The sequence below is a fragment of the Pteropus vampyrus genome, unplaced genomic scaffold (genome assembly GCF_000151845.1).
Source record: "Pteropus vampyrus isolate Shadow unplaced genomic scaffold, Pvam_2.0 Scaffold35, whole genome shotgun sequence".
In the NCBI taxonomy this organism is placed as follows: Eukaryota; Metazoa; Chordata; class Mammalia; order Chiroptera; family Pteropodidae; genus Pteropus; species Pteropus vampyrus.
The window spans coordinates 1640202-1659715 of NW_011888816.1; the positions used below are offsets into that span (position 1 = coordinate 1640202).

A 19514-nucleotide genomic window follows, 5' to 3' on the forward strand; every position below is an offset into this window, starting at 1 on the left:
TTAAAAAAGGTATAGTTGCAAAGAACTTATGTTAGCTAGTGTTGTAGTCCACTAATTGAAACACATTCTCCTTTCTGTCATTAAATACTTCTAAAATTTAAGTAATTAAAATATTAATGTAATTTCTCCTTTCAAAATGTTCTCCTCTGGTTAAACTGTTAGCTGAAAAAGATTTGAATACTTTAACAGCTTTTGACATGCACTGCTACATTGCTTTTTCCCCCCAAAATTTCTTATTGTGGTAAGATATACATAAAATTTACTATCTTAATTATTCTATTCTGGCATTTATGAACTATTTAATTATGATTAAATAACATTTCCAGTACTGTCTCTGTCTGTTTCTTCCTGTGCCCACCACCATGCCCCTCGCCACTGAGCTCCAGGAAGGGGTCTCAAGTAGACGATGGGCCAGATGTGACCTCCCACCCCACTATACAGGAACCCTGAGTTGCTGAAAAGGCTTTATTACATAAGGAAGGGGGCTCAGTCCTTCTTGGCTGCTGTCTTCCTCATGGCTGCAAAGACGATGTTCAGCTCCCCTCTGTCTCCCTTGGCATGGATGTGAGTCTCCAGCCTTTTCTCGATGAACTTCAGGGCCCCCTTTTCCTTAGCTTGAGCAGCTCCAGGGCACGCCGCTTCAACAGGGCAAAGCTGCAAGCTGCTTGGATCCTGTCCTGCAAGAACCTACTGTGCTTGGGAAGTGGTGGCCACTGTGCCTCGGCCCGCTCACGTTCTTGGTCACCTTGAGACTCTTGATGAGGCCCACAGCCATGGGGCTGCCATGGTGGAAGGAAGCCTTATTTTTAAGTGTTACATTTCAGTGGGATTAAATACATTCATAATGTTGTCCATCCACTTCTATAACTCTTTTCATCTTGTAAAATGGAAACAGAAACTATACCTATTACCTATTAAACAGTAACTCCCCTCTTCCCCTCTCCCCAGCAACAACCATTCTACTCTGTCTTGAGGATTATGACAACTCTAAGTACCCCATGTAAGTGGAATCATACAGTATTTGTGTTTTTGTGACTGGCTTATTTCACTTAGCATAATGTCCTCAAGGTTCATCCATGTTGTAGCACATGTCAGAATTTCCTTCCTTTTCAAGACCGAATAATATTTTATGTATAAACCACATTTTTCTTACCCATTCATCTGTTGATGGACACTTGGGTTGCTTCACATTTTAGCTATTGTGGATAATGCTGCTATGAACATGGGCGTACAAATATCTTTCAAGACCTTGCTTTCAATTCTTTTAAGTATATACCCAAAAGAAGAATTGCTGGATCATATGGTAATTTTATTTTCAATTTTTTGAGGAACTGGCACACTGTTTTCCACAGTATTTGTACCACTTTACATTCCCACCAACAGTGCAAAAGGGTTCCAGTTTCTCCACATCCTCATTAAGACATGTTTTCTGTTTTTTTGGGTAGTAGTCATCCTAATGGGTACGAGGTGGTATCTCACTGTAGTTCTGATTTGCATTTCTCTAATAATTAGTGGTGTTTAGCATCTTTTTAATTTGCTCATAAGCCATTTGTAAATCCTATTTGGAGAAATGTTTATTCAAGTCCTTTACCTATTTTTGAATCAGGTTTTTTTTGGTTGTTGAATTTTAGGAAATCTATATATTTTGGATGTTAATCCCTTATCAGATACATGATTTGCAAATATTTTCTCCCATTCTGAGCTGCTGTTTTACTATTGGTACTGTCATTTGATGCACAGAATTTAAAAATTTCATGAAGTCCAATTTGTCTATTTTTCCTTTCGCTGTCTGTATGTTGGTGTCATATCCAAAAAAGTCATTGCCAAACCAGTGTCGCAAAGCTTCTGCCCTTGTGTTTTCTTCTAAAAGTTTTATTGTTGTAGGTCTTACTTTGTTTTTGATACACTTTGAGTTAATTTTTGTATATAGTATCAGGTAAGAGTTCAGTTTTATTCTTGTGTACGTGGTTACCTAGTTTTCCATACCATTTACTGAAAAAACTATCTTTTCCCCATTGAATGGTCTTGGCGCTCTTGTCGAAAATCATTTGACCATATATGTGAGGCTTTATGTCTGGGCTCTCTGTTCTATTCCACTGGATTACATCTGTCTTTATGCCAGTATGACACTTTTTGATGATACTAATAACAGTTATTTTCTTTAAATGTATTAGTCTTTAAATCACGTAAAAAACAAAAAATGCATTTACAAACCATTGTTATAATAATACTAGTTTTTACAACTGGCCATGTATTTACATTTATTGCGATCCCTCTTTCTCCTCATAACCTTGAGTTATTGCCTAGTGTCTTTTCGTTTCAACATGCAGGCCTCCTTTAAGTATTTATTGCAGAGCAAGTGAAGTGGCAATGAACTGTTTTTGTTTATCTGTAAGTGTCTTAATTTCTCTCATTTTGAAAGCAAGTTTTACTAGATATAGTAAAACTGAGATATTTTCTTTTTTGCACTTTGAATATTGGCCCACTGCCTTCTGGTCTCCAAAGTTTCTGATGAGAAACCTGCTTATAATCTTACTGAGGGATACTTGTATGTGATGATTCACTTCTTACTGCTTTCCAGATTTCCCTGTCTTTTGAAAGTTTGATTATAATGTGTCTTAGTGTGGGTCTCTTTGAATTCATCTTACTTGGAGTTTGTTGAGCTTCTTGGACATTTGTATTTATCACTTTCATCAAATTTGGGAAGTTATCAGCCATTATTTGTTCAAATATTCTCTCTGCCCCTTTCTCTTCTCCTTCTGGGACTCCCACAATGTGTATATTGGTCTTTTAATGGGGTCCCACAGGTCCCATAGACTGTATTCACCTTTCTTCAATTTTCTTTCTATTTCCCAGACTCAGTAATTCCCATTCCTATCTTCAAGTTTGCTGATTACTTTGTCTGCTCAAGTCTAACTGTGAATCCCTCCAGTGAAATTTTCATTTCAGTTATTGTACGTTTTAGCTACAGATTTTTTTGTTTCTTTTTAGGTTTTCTATTTCTCTACTGACATTTTAATTTTGTTCATACAATGTTTTCTTGACTTTCTCCACATCTTCCTTAGTTCTTTAGCATCTTTAAAGACAGTTTTAAAGTCACTGTCTATCTGCCATCAAGTCTTTTATATCTATTGACTTATTTTTCCCTTTGAGTGGGCTCTACTTTTCCTGTTTCTTTGTATGCCTTCTGACTTTTTGAAGAGGGCAGTTGAATCTAATAATGTAACTACAGAGCTCATATTTTCTCTTTTCCCCAAGGTTTGTTGTTTTTTTTTTTTTTTTTGGTTATCATTTTATCGTTTTTTTCTTTTTGATTTTTGTAGTCTGTCTCTGTGGGGGAGAAATCAGCCTGAAGTGTAAACTTAAGGTCTTCTTAGATCTTTTCTGGGCCTTTCCCTAGGCACATGTGGTCACTTTAAAATTTTCCCTGTATATGCAGTTTTTTTTGGTTTTAAATGTCCTAGTCTTTAATGTCTGGCTCCCAAAAGGCAAAAGAGAGAAAAATGAAGAGGAGGGAAAAAGGATGCTAGCCCTTTAAGTCCTCTGAAAGTCACTTTAGTAGGAGGGGGTGAGGATTATAACAATGGAAGGAAGTATAACAACAATAGCTGCCCATCTCTTTGCACCTCTGCAATAAGAAATGGTAATCTGAGCTCGGATCCCTGATATTTGGAGGACAGTGTCCTTTTTGCCCACTCTGATTCCCATAAGCTATGTGTAAGCATCTCTAGGCAGTGGTGCACAGCTGCCTGCCACATGGCTGGAGATGAGGGATGGGTAGTTGCTACTGTACTAAGAGCTGAAATTGATTGAAATTAACCACAATATACCATTCAAATCTTCTCCTGGAAGTTGCAAACCTTCAACAGACTTCAGAGTTCACAGTTACATCAGACAAATTCTTTCAGTGCAATTGTTTAGGTGAGGAGACAGATTCCTGGTGCTTCCTACCCTGCCGTCTTCCTATACTGCTCTTTAAAAAAGCTTTATCAATTCATAATGCCACTTCAGTCACTCATCAGAAGTGGGTGCTTTAACTCCTTGATTCGATTAGGCACACACAATTCTGGTGAACCAGTAACACTGGATTTTCCTCTCCAGATCAATTTCTAATTCTTACAAGAAGAAATAGTGTTCATGTTGTTGGGAATAGCTGATTGAACTCTTGTTATTCTTAAAAATTGCAATATGTTATATATGTTACTAATGGTAAATCTAAAATATTTGAGCTAATAGATTTTTCAGTTTAAATTAATCAAAGGAAGCACAAAAGATAAATTTTATCACATTAACTCAGGAATTATCATCTTTCAAAAAATCTGATAGAAAATCTTAATTCTTTCTACTGAATTGTGAATATAACATACCGATTCATTTAGGTATACATATGCTAAGCAGCAGTAGTTTTTCAACTGTTTTTAGTCAAGAATTCTAGAAAGATAATTTTAGGTGAAAATTCAAATATAAAACAGATAAAAGAGTACCTATGGCTCTATTGCTAGATATATATCCCAAAGACTTGAGAGTTGGGACTCAGATACTCCTGTACACCAATGTTCATAGTAGTATTATTCACAATAGCTGAAAGATGGACACACCCTAAGTGTCCATCAACAGATGAATGAATAAACAATGTGGTAAATATATACAATGGAGTATTATTCGGCCATAAAAAGGAATGAAATTCTGATACATACTACGACATGGATGAGCCTTGAAAATATTAAACTAAGTGAAATAAGCAAGACACAAAAGGCCAAATGATTGTATGATTCCACTTATATGAAGTACCTAGAATAGGCAAATTCATAGAGACAGAACATGGAATAGCGGTTATCAGGGGTTGAGGAAAGGGGTAAGTTATTATTTAATGGGTACAAACTTTTTGTTTGGGATAATGACAAAAGTCTGGAAATAAAGGTGATGATGGTTATACAACATTGTAAATGTACTTAATGCCATTAAATTGTACACTTAAAAATGATAAAATGGAAAATTTTATGTTATGTATATTTTATCACAGACACAAAAGTCAAAGAAAGGCTATGGAAATGTTCTAGATTAAAAGAGGGGAAAGAGACATGACAGCTAAATGTAATATCTGATCCTGAACTAGAAGGAAAAGGATATTTAAGGAACATTATTGGGTTAACTGACAAAATCTGAATACGAATATAGATTAGACAAAAGTATTGTAGCCATGTTAGATTTACTGATGTTGATAGATGTAGCATGGTTATAGAAGAGAATACCCTATTTTTAGAAAATAGATGTTGAAGTATTTAGGGGTAAAAGGCCACACTGTATATCGTTTATTTTTGAATGGTTCAGGGTAAAAATGTGTATGCGTCTGAATGCATGTCCACAATACACATGCGCACGCACGCACACACACACACACACACACAGAGGGAAGGGGGATAGAGAGAATGAGTGCAAATGATAAAGTTAGGATATAAGGGTATTCTTTGTATTATTTTTACTTTTGCAACTTTTTATAAATTTGAAATTTCTAAATAGTTAAAAATTTAAAGAATTTTAAATTCTTTAAAAAGAATTTTACATGTAAATTCAAATATAAAGCAGATAAAAGATGACCTATAGGTAAGCAGGGGGATGGAGAGTTTTACTCTGAGTGCTTCCCCAGTGCACCAAGGTGGTCCCTGAAGCCTCTTTGGAGAGTCTGAGTAGTCAGAGCTACCTTCTACCTGTGATATTCAGAGTTTCTCTAAGTTGCTATCCAGTTATCCTAACATCATTCATTAAATGAGTCTTTCTTTTCCAAACCCTGTAATCTTTCAAAACACTAAACCTCTTCATACCTCATACTGAGTATATTCTGAGCTATCTATTCCTTCCACTCATGTAAGAGTCTATTTTCACACCAAAAAATTTCCACAGGTTCTAAATCAACTTCCCACATTGTTCTTCATTGTAGGTCTTTATTTTTATTTTCTGTATTTGTTTTAAAACTAAATTCAGATATATTTTTCCTGTTATCATACTGGATGTTCACACAATCAGAATTACATTTTTGGAAGTTTTGTATTTTTTCCATGTCATCTTCTTTTCTTCCACATCTCATGTTATGGAATTATTTCTGGAATATAAATATTTACCCACATCTAACCATATGTAGCTTCTCTTCCTTGGCTATCACAACTCCTCAGGTGACTGGATGCATTCCCTATATATGCTCCTATTACTTCTACCTTAACTGCTTTCTCCTTGTTATAATCAGATTAAGTCCAGACTACCAATTCTCTCTGATGCTTCCTCTAATTTTGGGGGAGATGATATTACCAGAAAAACCAATAATAAACTTGTCAGAGGTTTTGTTTTTAGACAAATAAGATTTCAAGCAGATGAATATGAAGCTAAAGCGTTCTATTTCCATCATACTATGTGGCTTTAGTGGCTGTGTCTGGGTGACGAATATGTATAAAGCTTGGTCCTTTCCTCTTGGGGCTCATGATGTAGTAGGGGGGAGATAGAGGTAGAGAATGAGATGAGGCTGTGGAGTAAGATAAGAGCCAATAAAGGAGGTAATCTTATTTCCTATGACTAAACCTTGAAAGATGAATATGTCTTTGCTACAGGGAAAGGGGATGGAAAGTCATCCCAAGCAGAGAGCAGTGGCAGCGGTGGCACTGATATTATAACACAGACTGATCTCTTTAGGGAATTGCACAGAATTCAGTAGGGATGGTGCACCAGCTACAAGGGGTAAATATAAAAAGAGAAGAATGAAGAAGTAGGGATGGTCTAGTTTCTGAAAGATCTCTTTAGAAAATTTTAAGCCAATTAACAATATCCTACTTTCTGTCTTATACCTGTAAATAAAATTTCTAGGTCATGAAAATATTAGTATGCAAGGGTATTAATGTTAAGTGGATTACAATTTTTTAAAAATCAAATAACACTTTTAATACTTTCTAAGACCAACAGAGCTACTGTAAGGCATTTGGTTTCATACTTAAAAGTACTGAATTACTTTCAAATTATAAAATACGATAGCACATTGTTTGAAATGCATTAATGAATTTATAGTAATCATTCCATTTTCTCATACCTGCACGTTGTAGCAAACATAGCTCGTTGATATTTATGTATTTCTTAAACACATCCATGCAAATCTGCATAAGTCACAAAAAATATAAAATTACCTTTTTATATTTCATAAAAACTACATAAATTTCAATCCTATGTTTCTGCTTATTCCAATTTTAAAACTGAACTTAAAGCAGTGGAATAAAGAAGCTGACATTAGGTTAACTCACAGATTTGAAAGCATACTGAATTAATTACAAAAACATATAGAAAAACTGTCAAAGAAACAGTCATGGAAACAATCAAAATTAGCAAGCAATTGAGGGAGATTAGAAAATCCTTGAACATTATAATAACCTTATTTAGGTTATTTACAAAAATAACCATTACTGACTCAAGGATTAGAACAGAGACTCTAGAAATAGACCCACTCATATACAATCAGCTGATTTATGACCAGGTGACACTGCAGTGCAATAAGGAAAAGATGGTCTTCTTAGTAAATGGTGTTGAGTAATCTGGGGATCCACATGAGGAAAGAAAAATGTATCTTGACCTTCTCATACCATAAACAAAAATCAATTCTAGATGGCTTAGAGTTCTAAAGATAAAATAAAACTTTTAAAGGAAAAAAATAAGTGAACATATTCATGATCTTGGCAAAGGTTTCTTCAACAAGATGCAAAATGTTAGTGCCGTAAAAGAAAAAAAATACGCAAAATTGGACTGTATAAAAATTAATTCTATTTATCAAAAGATACCTTTAAGAGAGTGAAAAGGCAACTTGTAAAGTAGTAAAAGGTATTTGCAATATAAATCCAACAAAGAACTTTCATCCACACTATGTAAAGAATTCTTAAGATGGATAGGAAAAAGACACTCCCATAAAATATAGGCAAAATATTTAGATATTTCCATAAAGGAAATATCCAAATGTCCAATAAAGATTCTGAAAGATGCTCAGCTTTATCAATCATCAGGGAAGGCATCATTTCCCACCCAATCAAAATGACTAAAATTAAAAGGCTGATAATACCAAGAGCTGGGAAGGATGTGAAATAACCAGAATTCTCAGACATTGCTGGTGAGCGTATAACTTGGTAAACCACTAAGGAAATGTTTGGCAGTATCTACTAAAGTTGAACATATGCAGACACTATGAGTCAACAATTCCAGTTTTAAGTATAACCCATCATAATATGTACATATGTTCACCAAAAGACATGTAGAAGAACACTGACAGCATCGCTGTTGTAATTACCAAATTTAGAAACTATCCAAATGCTCAAATGTATATTTGTCAACAAATATATTTTGATATACGCACACAATGAAATATTCAATATTATATAGCAATAAGAAGGAAACATCTACAATTGAGTAAAAAAATATAGATGAATCTCAAAAATATTGAGCAAAAGATGCCAGAAACGAAATACAGATTGTATGATTTCATTTATATAAAGCACAAAATCAGGCAAAGCTCATCTATCAAGAGTCAATGAAAATCTACATTAAAACATATGACTGAGATGGCTATAAAAACAATCTCTACTTCAAAGACTTTATGTATTTTACCTTTTCATCCCCTTGCTCAGGCACATGAGCAAACTTGCATTGTGATCGCTCACAGCCACGTAACGTATTAAAATGAAATTTGCAATATCTATGGGGTATTATCAAACCTAGGGGCTTCTGGAACACCTAGAAAATTAGAAAAATTCTCTTTGTTAGTTATAAAACACTTATTATAATCAAGTGAGAAAGCATTTGAAGCAACTACAAATATATACCCCAAACAGTATCAAAATAAATTGCCGACTTGATTAAAGAAATTAAACTTCAATTTATATCTTTAAAAATGAAAAAAATAAATTTAAAGTTAGTTGTCTGAATTTTTACTATTTAGTGTAAAATACTCCATCGAAGTTGTTACTGTTTTACATCTTTTTAAAAGTTTATACATTCCATCTTCCTTCTCGTGTAACTGCCCTGTTTGCTTTCACAAAAAGTCAATTCTACTATGATATGCACCATATTTCAAGTGTATTTATTAGAACCTAAATTTTCCTTAGTTTTTCAGATTAACAGAAAAAGGCAAATGACAGAGTCAAAGCTTTTTTACAACAGACTTTTCCCTATAGATTGCTCTATACCACTAGCTTTCCCTTATATCACAGAAAATATTCATCTTGTATTTTCTATTTTGGATATCCATCCCCTCTTTCACTTTCAACCTCTTACGTTATTTGTGAATATCCTCTGAATCATTACTCATTTTCTGCCTCTTACCGCTAACTCCAATTCGAAATCCATATAATATTCTGAAACTGCTTAAAAAAGTGAGTCAAGGAAATACAACCAGAAAGGCCCAAAGTATTTGCTTTATAGGATCATTTTTTTAAATGGAGACTTACCCCTACATTTTTTTCCCTCTTAAATATTTCACAGGTTTCAGGATTCTGCAACTTTAGGAGAGAATGTTTTCCCAGAAATCTGAAATCTAGAAATGATTAAGAATGACATTACACACCAATAGGTCACAATTCATTCTCTTCATAACAATGAAACAAATGATCACTACTATCTGCTTTAAAGTTTCACGCAGGACTATTCATGTTCAGTTCACAGGCTGTGCTGCCATAGGTGTTCCTGTGAAATATAGAATGATTTACATCTTAGGTGCTCCTTAAGTATTTCTAGACCTGAAATTTTTAATTATAAGCTGAAGATACTTTCCTAAAAGCTTTACACGGAAGTACTGAGCACTACATTCAAATGATTGTCTCTATAAGTTAAACAAGTACTATACACAATAAACCTTTCTAAGGGAAGACAACTACTGACAAACCCAGGTGCTATGGAGTAAACTGTGTTCTCTCACTCAAATTCATATGTTCAAGCCCTAACCTCCAATGCGACTTTATTTGGAGATAGGGTTTTTAACGGAAGTATTAAGATTAAATGAGGTCATAAGAACGAGGCCTTGATCTGACAGAATTAGTGTCCTTGTAAGAAGAGACTCCAGAGAGCTTGCTTTCTCTCTCCCCACACACACATGCACCAAGGAAAGGCCATGTGTGGTCTTAGCAAGCAGGCAACCATCAGTAAGCCAGGAAGAGAGGCAGAAACTGAAGCCTGCTAGAACCTTGATCTTGGACTTCTAGCCACCAGAACCATGTGAAATAAATTTTTATTGTTTAAGCCACCCAGTCTGTGGTACTTTGATATGGCAGCTTGAGCTGACAAATATATCATACATCATATCACTTAATGTTGGTATTTTGAAATGAGAGGACATTAAAAAAAATTTCCTAGAGATAAAATAAACATTTTTTTTATTGATCAGGTTCTTGTCAATATGGCAGAGGAAGTAAACGCTGTACTTACCTCCTCTCATGATCAAAATTACAACTAAATTATAGAACAATAACCTGAAGAACCATCTGAAGACTGGCTGAACAGAAGTCATATAACTAAGAATATAAGAAGAAGCTATGTCGAGACTGGTAGGAGGGACAGAGATGTGGACCAGGCAGGTCACACAGCCACGTGTGGTGGTTGAGAATCGGGAAGAATATCTCAGCTGCAGAGGTCTCCATTGAGGAGTGAGGGATTCTAGCACCATATTGGGCTCCCCATCCTGAAGCACCAGTGCTGGTGCTTCAACATCTGGCTGCGAAAATCAGTGGTAATTCCATGTCTGGGTAAGACGGAAGGCTGTTAGAAACCGAGGCATTCTCTTAAAGGTCTCATACACAGACTTACAGGTACTCGCCTTAAACTCTAGCAAAGAAACAGCAGCTTGAAAGGCACCAGAAACATACAGGGAGAACTTGAATTGTGTAGCTGCAGAATGAGGGCTGGAGGGGCAGCCACCTCCCTGTGTTGAGCCCTCCCCCAAAAGCCTACAGGCAGGAGCCAAATCTGAATCTGTATTAAGCTGGTGAACACCACTTATCCCACCTGAATGACTATGAGACCCCATCCCACCCAACTCACATACCACCAGAGGCTCTTTCAGCAGCAGGCAGCTGGCCTTTGCCTGCACTGCAGTCTTTCTTAAAAACTCTCAAATGTCTGCAGGCCCTAGGCAGGTGGTAGTTGGCCTTAGTGGGCCCTGTGCATCTTGCTGAGTGATGAACACAAAGAGGCCCACACCGAGACATCAAAATTAAAACGCCAAAGGTTAAAGACAAAGGGAGTATCTTAAAAGCAGCAAGGGAAAAGCAATTAGTTACCTACAAGGGAGCTCTCATAAGGCTGTCAGCTGATTTTTCAACAGAAACTTTGCAGACCAGAGGGACTGGCACAAAATAGTCAAAGTGATGAAAAGCAAGGACCTACAACCAAGGTTACCCTACCCAGCAAGGCTATCATTTAGAATTGAAGGACAGACAGCTTCTCAGAGAAAAAAGCTAAAGGAGTTCATCACCACCAAACCAGTATTACAAGAAATGTTAAAGGGACTTCATTAAGAAGGAAAAAAAATAAAAAATATGAATAAAATAACTACGTATTATCAACAATTACTTTAAATGTAAATGGATTAAATGCTACAAAAGACACAGGCTGGCTGAATAGATAAGAAAACAAGACCCTTACATATACTGCCTACGAGACACCCACTTCAGATCAAAAGACATATAGGGACTGAAAGTAAAAGAATAAAAAAAAGATTTCATAAAAATGAAAATTTAAAAAAAAGCTGTGGTAGCAATATTTATATCAGGCAAAATGGCTTTAAAACAAAGGCTATAACAAGAGACAAAGAAGGACCTAGTAATTCTACTTCTGGGTATTTATCTGAAAAAATCCAAAATACTAATTTGAAAAGACATATATATCCATATGTTCGCTGCAGCAATATTTACAATAGCCAAGATATAGAAGCAATCTAAATGTTCATCAGTAGATGAATAAAGAACTACTACATATATACAATGGAATATAACTCAGCTATAAAAAGAATGAAATCTTGCAATCTGCAACAACATGGATGGACCTAGAAAGTATTATGCTATGTGAAATAAGTAAAACAGAGAAAGACAAATATCATGATTTCACTTATATGTGGAAGCTAAAAAAACAAACAAAATAAACTAAGAAACAAAACAGGAACAGACTCACAGATACAGAGAACATTTTGAAGCGGGGGCTTGGGGACTGGGTGAAAAAGATAAAAGGGATTAAGAAGTACAAATAGGTAGTTACAAAATAGTCACGGCGATAAAAAGTACAGCATAGTGGATATAGTCGACAGTACTGTAAGACCTATGTATAGTGCTGGGTAGACACTAAAATAATTGGGGAATCACTTCATAAGTTATATAAATGTCTAATCACTATGCTGTACACCTGAAACTAATATAATATTAAATGTCAACTGTAATTGAAAATATAAAAATAAGTTTTTTTATTTTAAATAATTTCATTTTTTACTTTGGCAGCTTCTGGACATAATTTGGAACAAGCTGGAGTTTTTGCTGTATAGCTTTTCAGTAATTTTCATTATGAAAACTAAGGCTTTTTAGTATAAAACACATGACCATCATGGGCTTGCTGCTATAGTAAGCAACGCCAGGTGGCATGAAGTCAGTAATGGGAAGGTATGAAAGAGTTAAGTGTGAGCTATACAAAGAGATTTTATTGTTCTAAATTAATTCCTCAATTTAGCTTATTTTTATGAAAGCATTACGAATTATCAAAAGAATTGACAGAAATTCTAAAATACATTCTAAGATATTCAACTAAAATATGAATATATCAGCTATAATCTGTAATTTACCTGTACTACCATTATCATATAAATACAGATATTTCCGAAATTGTTCCATCAAAAGTACTAAGTACAAGTACACAAAAACTCTTTTAATTTAAAAATATTCTATGCTTGTTTCAATAGATTTTTGTTTGTTTTTGGTAGGAAAATCTCCTATAAAGTTTCTATACTATCAAAAGACAACAGAATTTTATTAAGAAAAGAGTACCATTTATCCAGGGCTTCAGTAATGTGTCTTCTTGATGAGCACTCAGATTCAATGGTGGCACTGATAAACACAGAGGTTTTGGGCCCAGTGGTGTTAATTGACATTCACCCAACATAATCTCTGCATTTTTAGAATCTTTGCTGTGTGAGCGGAAAAAGCAAAATCAGAATTTAAATTTATTCCCAAAACATAATAAAAGTAATGAGAATCGAATTAAGTAGAAACATAACCTAATACTATGTATATGCTGTATACTATTATCATACTATGATTCTTCAGTATTTTCAACAGACTGTTTCTGCCTTTTCAACTAGAAAACCAAAGCTTGTTAAATGATTGGGGTAAGGGTAGGAGTGAGGTGGTGGGGTTGAAACTAGAGCAAAGTATTTTTGATGATACCAGACAACAGGTTTGAGGAACTGGGCTAGCATTCTAATCCAAAAAAGATCATTCAATTACACTATTGCAAGTGCAATAAATGAATTATACATTTTCAGGACAAGTATATATAATAAATTTATACATGTTCTTGAGAGCATCCTTTGGGAAGAAGGTATAAAAAATGTATTGTTCTCAGTTGCTGAATTAAACAGCTTAGACTATATTCTACTATGTGAGAACCTATATAACCAATTTTAGAAAAACAATCTGGAGGTCACTTACCCAGAAAAATAACTTAAGCAAGGGTGAGGGTAGGGAGTATCTCAGAGTTGACAGATATAAATTTACTTTTTAGGAGAAAGATCACTCAGATTTTTATTTTACCTTAAAAACAATTCTAATAAGCTTTTTTAGCAGGAGTTCCCCGGGCCAGAAGTGAATAAAAATAGTAAGAAGGGATTACACTTGTAACAGTTGAAACTTAGTAGCACTGATGGAGTTCAAAAATTACACAAAACATTTACTTCTTTAACTTGGGAACTCATGGGTATGGGTAATCAACATAACTCGCTCAAAATAAAAAAAAAAGTGGTAACATAAAACAAAGAAATAGGAATTATGAGATTTTATAGATGGACAAGATTCTCTAGTAAAATTTTTTTATTTTTGATTGGATGACTGAAGCCCAGAGCAATGCAGTGACTTGCCGAATGTCACACTCCTGGTGATTACAGTAGAGCCAAGGTGATGATAAAACTCTGCAGGCTGCAATGACACTATTTAGTTTGTAAGCTAAATGCGTTCAATAGAAAAAAGTTAACCCTGTCACTTTTTCTTTAAGTTCTCCAAATGGTCATGAATCATACTGAGCTCCTGTGCCAATTTAATTCTTATCTAGGCTTTTCCTTAATACAATGGTTCCCAAACTTTACCATGTAGCCATTTCAGCTGGTGGCCTTGTTGAAACACAAATTCAAGGGCCCCATTTCCAGATTTTGTGATTTGGGAGGTTGAAGGTGGGACCTAATAATTTGTATTTTTGACAAATTTCCACATGGTGCTGCTGCTCCAAGGATCACATTTTGAAAACCACTGCCTTCACATAAAATGACTTGAACATATTCATCACCTGATCTGAGTGTGCTTTGCCTCGACGGCAAAACTGGGGTGGAGGATGGATCAGATGATCTCCAAGGTGCCCTCCAACTCTAAATTTGATATTTATATATGTTCTGGTAAGTATACTGTAACTCTCAGTACTAATTAGTGCAGTCACATAAAATACCTGCAAACTGCAATGTTCACCTGATTGTAGTCACTCTTACCTTCATAAAAGTCATGTACACATTCTTTTATTTTATCATTATTCCTTATTCCTTTCTCAAAAAAACATTTTAGTGGCTCAAAAAACTCAGTGACAGCTTTAAAGTAACTTAAAATATCCCTGACATCTAGGTATACCTGACATATTAATAATACCCACGTACGTTTAGGGCACAGCAGTCCAAGTACATACCACAGAAAATGAAAAGCACATTCATGATACAAATTATATGAATAACTGCTTTAAAGTTATATAATTAAAAATTATGTTACAGACCTTTTACAAACTTCATGAATATTTTCTTTTTCTTCTTTAGCAGTCACTTTGTCTGAAAATTTACACTGTGAAGATATGGTTAAAAAGTATAGGTGAATATATATTCCATATTAAGCTATGAGGCTTACCCGATTTATTAGACTGTATTAGATGTTAATTAAACAACTGGCTTATGGCCAACCGAGAAAACAATTCTATTCCACATTATTTAAAATACTGAATATTGACTTAAAAATTTCCATTGTTGCTTAAGTGAAAAATTAATATAAATCAATATATTTGCTTGGCTTTTGATATCACCTTTATTTATACAAGCCAACATTTCAAATTATTATTAATGGACAATTAAAGTTATGTTTCTTTTCATTAGGAAAAAAGCTGAGTAATTTTTATTTTTAGATGGTATTTGTGAACATAAATTTATTTTTCATTAGAAATATTTATAGGTATGTAAAATATTACTTAAAATACTTAAAACATTTCATAGTTAATGCTATACTTAAAACATTTCATAGTTAATATTTTGGGTATTGTGATTTTCTACTTACTATAAGAAAGGTATACATTCTCGAATATTAAACTTTTGAAAAAACAGGCACCAAGAAAATAAACCCACAAATCACCTATCACTTGAGCAGAGATAACCACTTAATATTTTACTTATATCTTTCTAGTCTTTTAAATTTTATTAATGTTTTATTACTAAATTTTTGTTTTATTGAGAAATAACTGACATAGAACACTATGTTTCAGTGTACAGCATGATAATCTGATTTACATATGAAATGACTACTGCAAAAGGTTCAGCTAACATCCTTCACTTCATACAGATACAAGAAAAAGAAATTTCTTCTTGTGATGAGAATTTTTAGGCTTTACTTTCTTAAAAACTAGTTTAAAAGTTCATAATCATTTTACAATAATGGTGCATACTGTATATACTATCAGAACCCTTAGGAAGAAAACTACAAAAATCACCTGAGAAATATGAAACATTAATAAACCGGAAGATATACCATGTTCCTGGATGAGAATATTAAAGGAAAAGACGTTAATTCCTCCCAAATTAATGAATACATTTTAGAAACTTTACAACATGAGCTTAAGGTACTCTTGGAAGAATGACAGCCAAAAATGTTTTAGATTTATATTACATGTTAGCACCTCTTAAAGCAAGTCTTCCTTACTATTTTCATTTTCCAGTTAATTGACAATATGGTACTGGTATATGATCTGAGCAATCAATGAAACAAGAGAGAAGTAAAGGAAAAGTTCCATATGCATAAAAATTTGAAAATATTAAAAATAGCATTTGAAATTTGTGAGGATATAATTCAGCAAATGATAGAATAACAGGCTTGTTAACTGGCTAGAAAATAAGCTTGGTACCAACTCACTGTATGCCAAACACTTTTTAAGTTCATTAAAATTTTAAATAAACAATTAACACTGAAAGTAGCAAAAATAAAATAAAGGTGGGTATTTATATAATTTGGAGGGTGGAAAAAGCCTAAGCATGACGCCAAAGGTAGAAACTATAAATTATGGTATCAACGGGTTTGAATACAAACATTTAAAATATTTCCATGTGTTAAGAGAATACAAAGTACACAAAAGCCATCTGTCAAAATTAAAAAAGGTTACATTGTTTCTACATTCCTTCTCCCCACATAAATTTTAGATTTAAATTGATAAAAAATTTAAACATAATAAATAACATCTAAAAAACATTAGAAGAAAATATGAGAGAAAATTTTTAAGCTTGAAATGGGGAAGAGTTTTTCTAAATATAACTCATAACTCGAATATCATAAAAGAAAACTGGTAGATTTGACTAAAAAAAGCTCATTCAAGGTAAAAAGTTCGTAAACAAAGTCAAAAAAGTAATGAAAAACAGAAAAAAGTATGGCCACATGAGACAAAGAACAAATATGCTTAATATATGAAAAGTTCCTACCATAATAAAAGATCATAATCCCAAAAGAAAAATGGGCAAAGGACATAAAAAAGAAATTCACAGAAAAGAATATAAATGGCTTTTAAACATACTAAAAGATACTATTAGATTCATGAGGAAAGCAAATCAAAACAAAAAGTCATCTGTACAAATAGAAATATGAGTAAAAATAAAAAAAATTTAATACTGAATTGGTGAGTGTGTGGGGAGAAAACTGGCATTCTGATCCAATGTTGTTGGAAGTATAAATTAAAGCAATCTCTATGTAGGCCAATTTGACAATTCTACTTCTAAGAATTAATCCAAAAATGCTTGCATATATGTAAAACGCCTTATGCTCAGGATGCATAATGCAGTAATATTTAAATAGCAAAGAATGGGAACAAACCAATGTCCATCAATAGTGGTACTTGACTCATTTAGAAAAATATTCATACAGTGGATAATTTTGCAGTTATAAAAACAAGGCATCATCACGTATTTTGAAAAGAGACAATCTCCATTATATGTTAAGTTTGAAAAAGCAAGATAAAGAATGGTATGCTACTGTTCATATAAAATTAAAAAGAATACACAATAGGTTCACTTTGAGAAATGTCAGAGTTATCTCTTATTGGGCTAATCCTCCTACAGGTAACAATTAAGTCCTTGACAAAACAAACAAACAAAAATCCTTGCTTGAAAATACTGAAAAGATATGAAAAGGCAGACTCTGGAGGCAAGACTACACTTGGAAAGAGGGATGGCACTGGGTAACTGTCCTGTTTTTAATGGCTTTAATCCTGAAGGCAGGCCCTACTTGGAACCACTTGAGAAGGCCAAAAATTCGCCCTATTGAAACAAAGAACCAGATGAAAGAGTTTAGGGCAAGGTCAGAAACTGGGAAGGCTGGGAAGCCTGAAAAGGAGAGAGCCTAAGACAGGAAGCCCTAAAATCTGCTTACAAACTTAGTCCAAATCTCTAGTTGACCCTTAAACCATACCTGTGTAAGGGAGACTCCAAACAGCCCAACTAAGACTAAAAACTCAGGAAAGATTTCAACTGCCTGCTACCGCAGGGGAGTAATCTGGAGGTTGAGTTCACCTGAGTTAAAACGTAAGCATGCGCTTAACACAAAGCCCAGCAACTGCAGATTTGGGCGTTTATCCCAGAGAAATTAAAAATTAGGTTCACACAGAAACCGGTACACAAATGTTTATAGCAGCTTTATTTGTAATAGCCAAAAACTGGAAATGATCCAGATTACCCATACCAAGGAGTGTTACTAAGCAATACAAATGAATGAACTACTGATATATGCAACAAACTTGATGAATGTCCAGAGGATTACACTGCGTGAAAAAAACCAGTCTGAAGAGGTTACATACTATATGATTCCATTTCTATAACATTCTTGAAATGACAAAATTATAGAAATGGTTGTCAGGGCTTAAGGAGGTATTAGGGATAGGAGGGAAGGAAGTAGGCATGGCAATAAAAGGGCAACACGAGGGACCCTTGCGGTGATGGGAATGTTTTGTATCTTGACTATATAATGCCAACATTCTGGTTGTGATATTGTACTGTGGTTTTGCGATGTTTCTGTAGGGGGAAACTGGGTAAAGGGTACATGAGATCACTATGTTATTTCTTATAACTGCATGTGAATCTGCAGTTATCTCAAAATTAAAAGAAATGTAGGATGCCGCTAAAGCACAATTTATGTGTAAAATTATAGCACTAGATGCCTCTTTTAGAAAATAAGTTTCAAATCAATGATTTCTGCTATGATCTTAAGAAACTACAAAAAGAGCAAATTAAATCCAAAGTAAAGCAGAAGAAAGAATAAAATGATCAGAGCAGAAATCAGTAAAATCAAAAACAAAGCAACAAGCAAAACTCAAAGTCAGTTCTTTGGGAATGGTAATAAAATTAATAATCTAGCCAACCTCCAATGAATCCACTTTTATTTCAAAATAAAATTATAGAGATGGAAAACATTAAGGGTTGCTAAGGTTAGAGATCTTACATGTGGGGAGGGAGGTGTGACTAAGGGGTAACATAAGGGAAATCGTAGTGATGGAATAATTATCTTGATTGCAGTGGTGGCTGCAAAAATCTGTACACTTGATAAAACACAGAACTACGTACACTCATTGTATTAATGTCAAATTCTTGTTTCTGGTATTGTACTTTAATATGTAACCACAGGAGGAAACTAGGTGAAGGGTATACAGGTCTTCTCTCTACTACTTTTGCAACTTCCTGTGAACCTACAATTATTTCAAAATGAAAAGTTAACAATATAAAGTACACTAGCATTTTAACTGTCTAGGGTTCAAAACTAGAATCATTAAGTGATTATTACCATGGTGAACCTAAGAACTGTTACATATGAATTCTGAGTATTAACTGATACATAGGAGAAAGAAAAAACAAAGTTTCTGGAAAAGACAGAATACATATTATATATGTATACATATATACATATATATGAATACATACATATATACATAATATATATTCATACATAAATATAAAATGGATAAGGAAGCAT

At 34.1% G+C, this 19514-nt stretch overlaps 1 protein-coding gene and 1 pseudogene across 1 annotated transcript in view; both read right to left on the bottom strand.

Annotated features, from left to right (window-relative positions):
* TOPAZ1 (testis and ovary specific PAZ domain containing 1) overlaps positions 1-19514 on the bottom strand; it is a 63331-nt gene that overhangs the window by 28647 nt on the left and 15170 nt on the right. The window contains 6 exon segments of the mRNA XM_011357481.1: positions 7073-7136; positions 8629-8754; positions 9468-9553; positions 13041-13180; positions 15022-15086; positions 17778-17809. Coding sequence (XP_011355783.1) covers positions 7073-7136; positions 8629-8754; positions 9468-9553; positions 13041-13180; positions 15022-15086; positions 17778-17809 — 513 coding nt within the window.
* LOC111738095 lies at positions 487-2016 on the bottom strand (annotated as a pseudogene).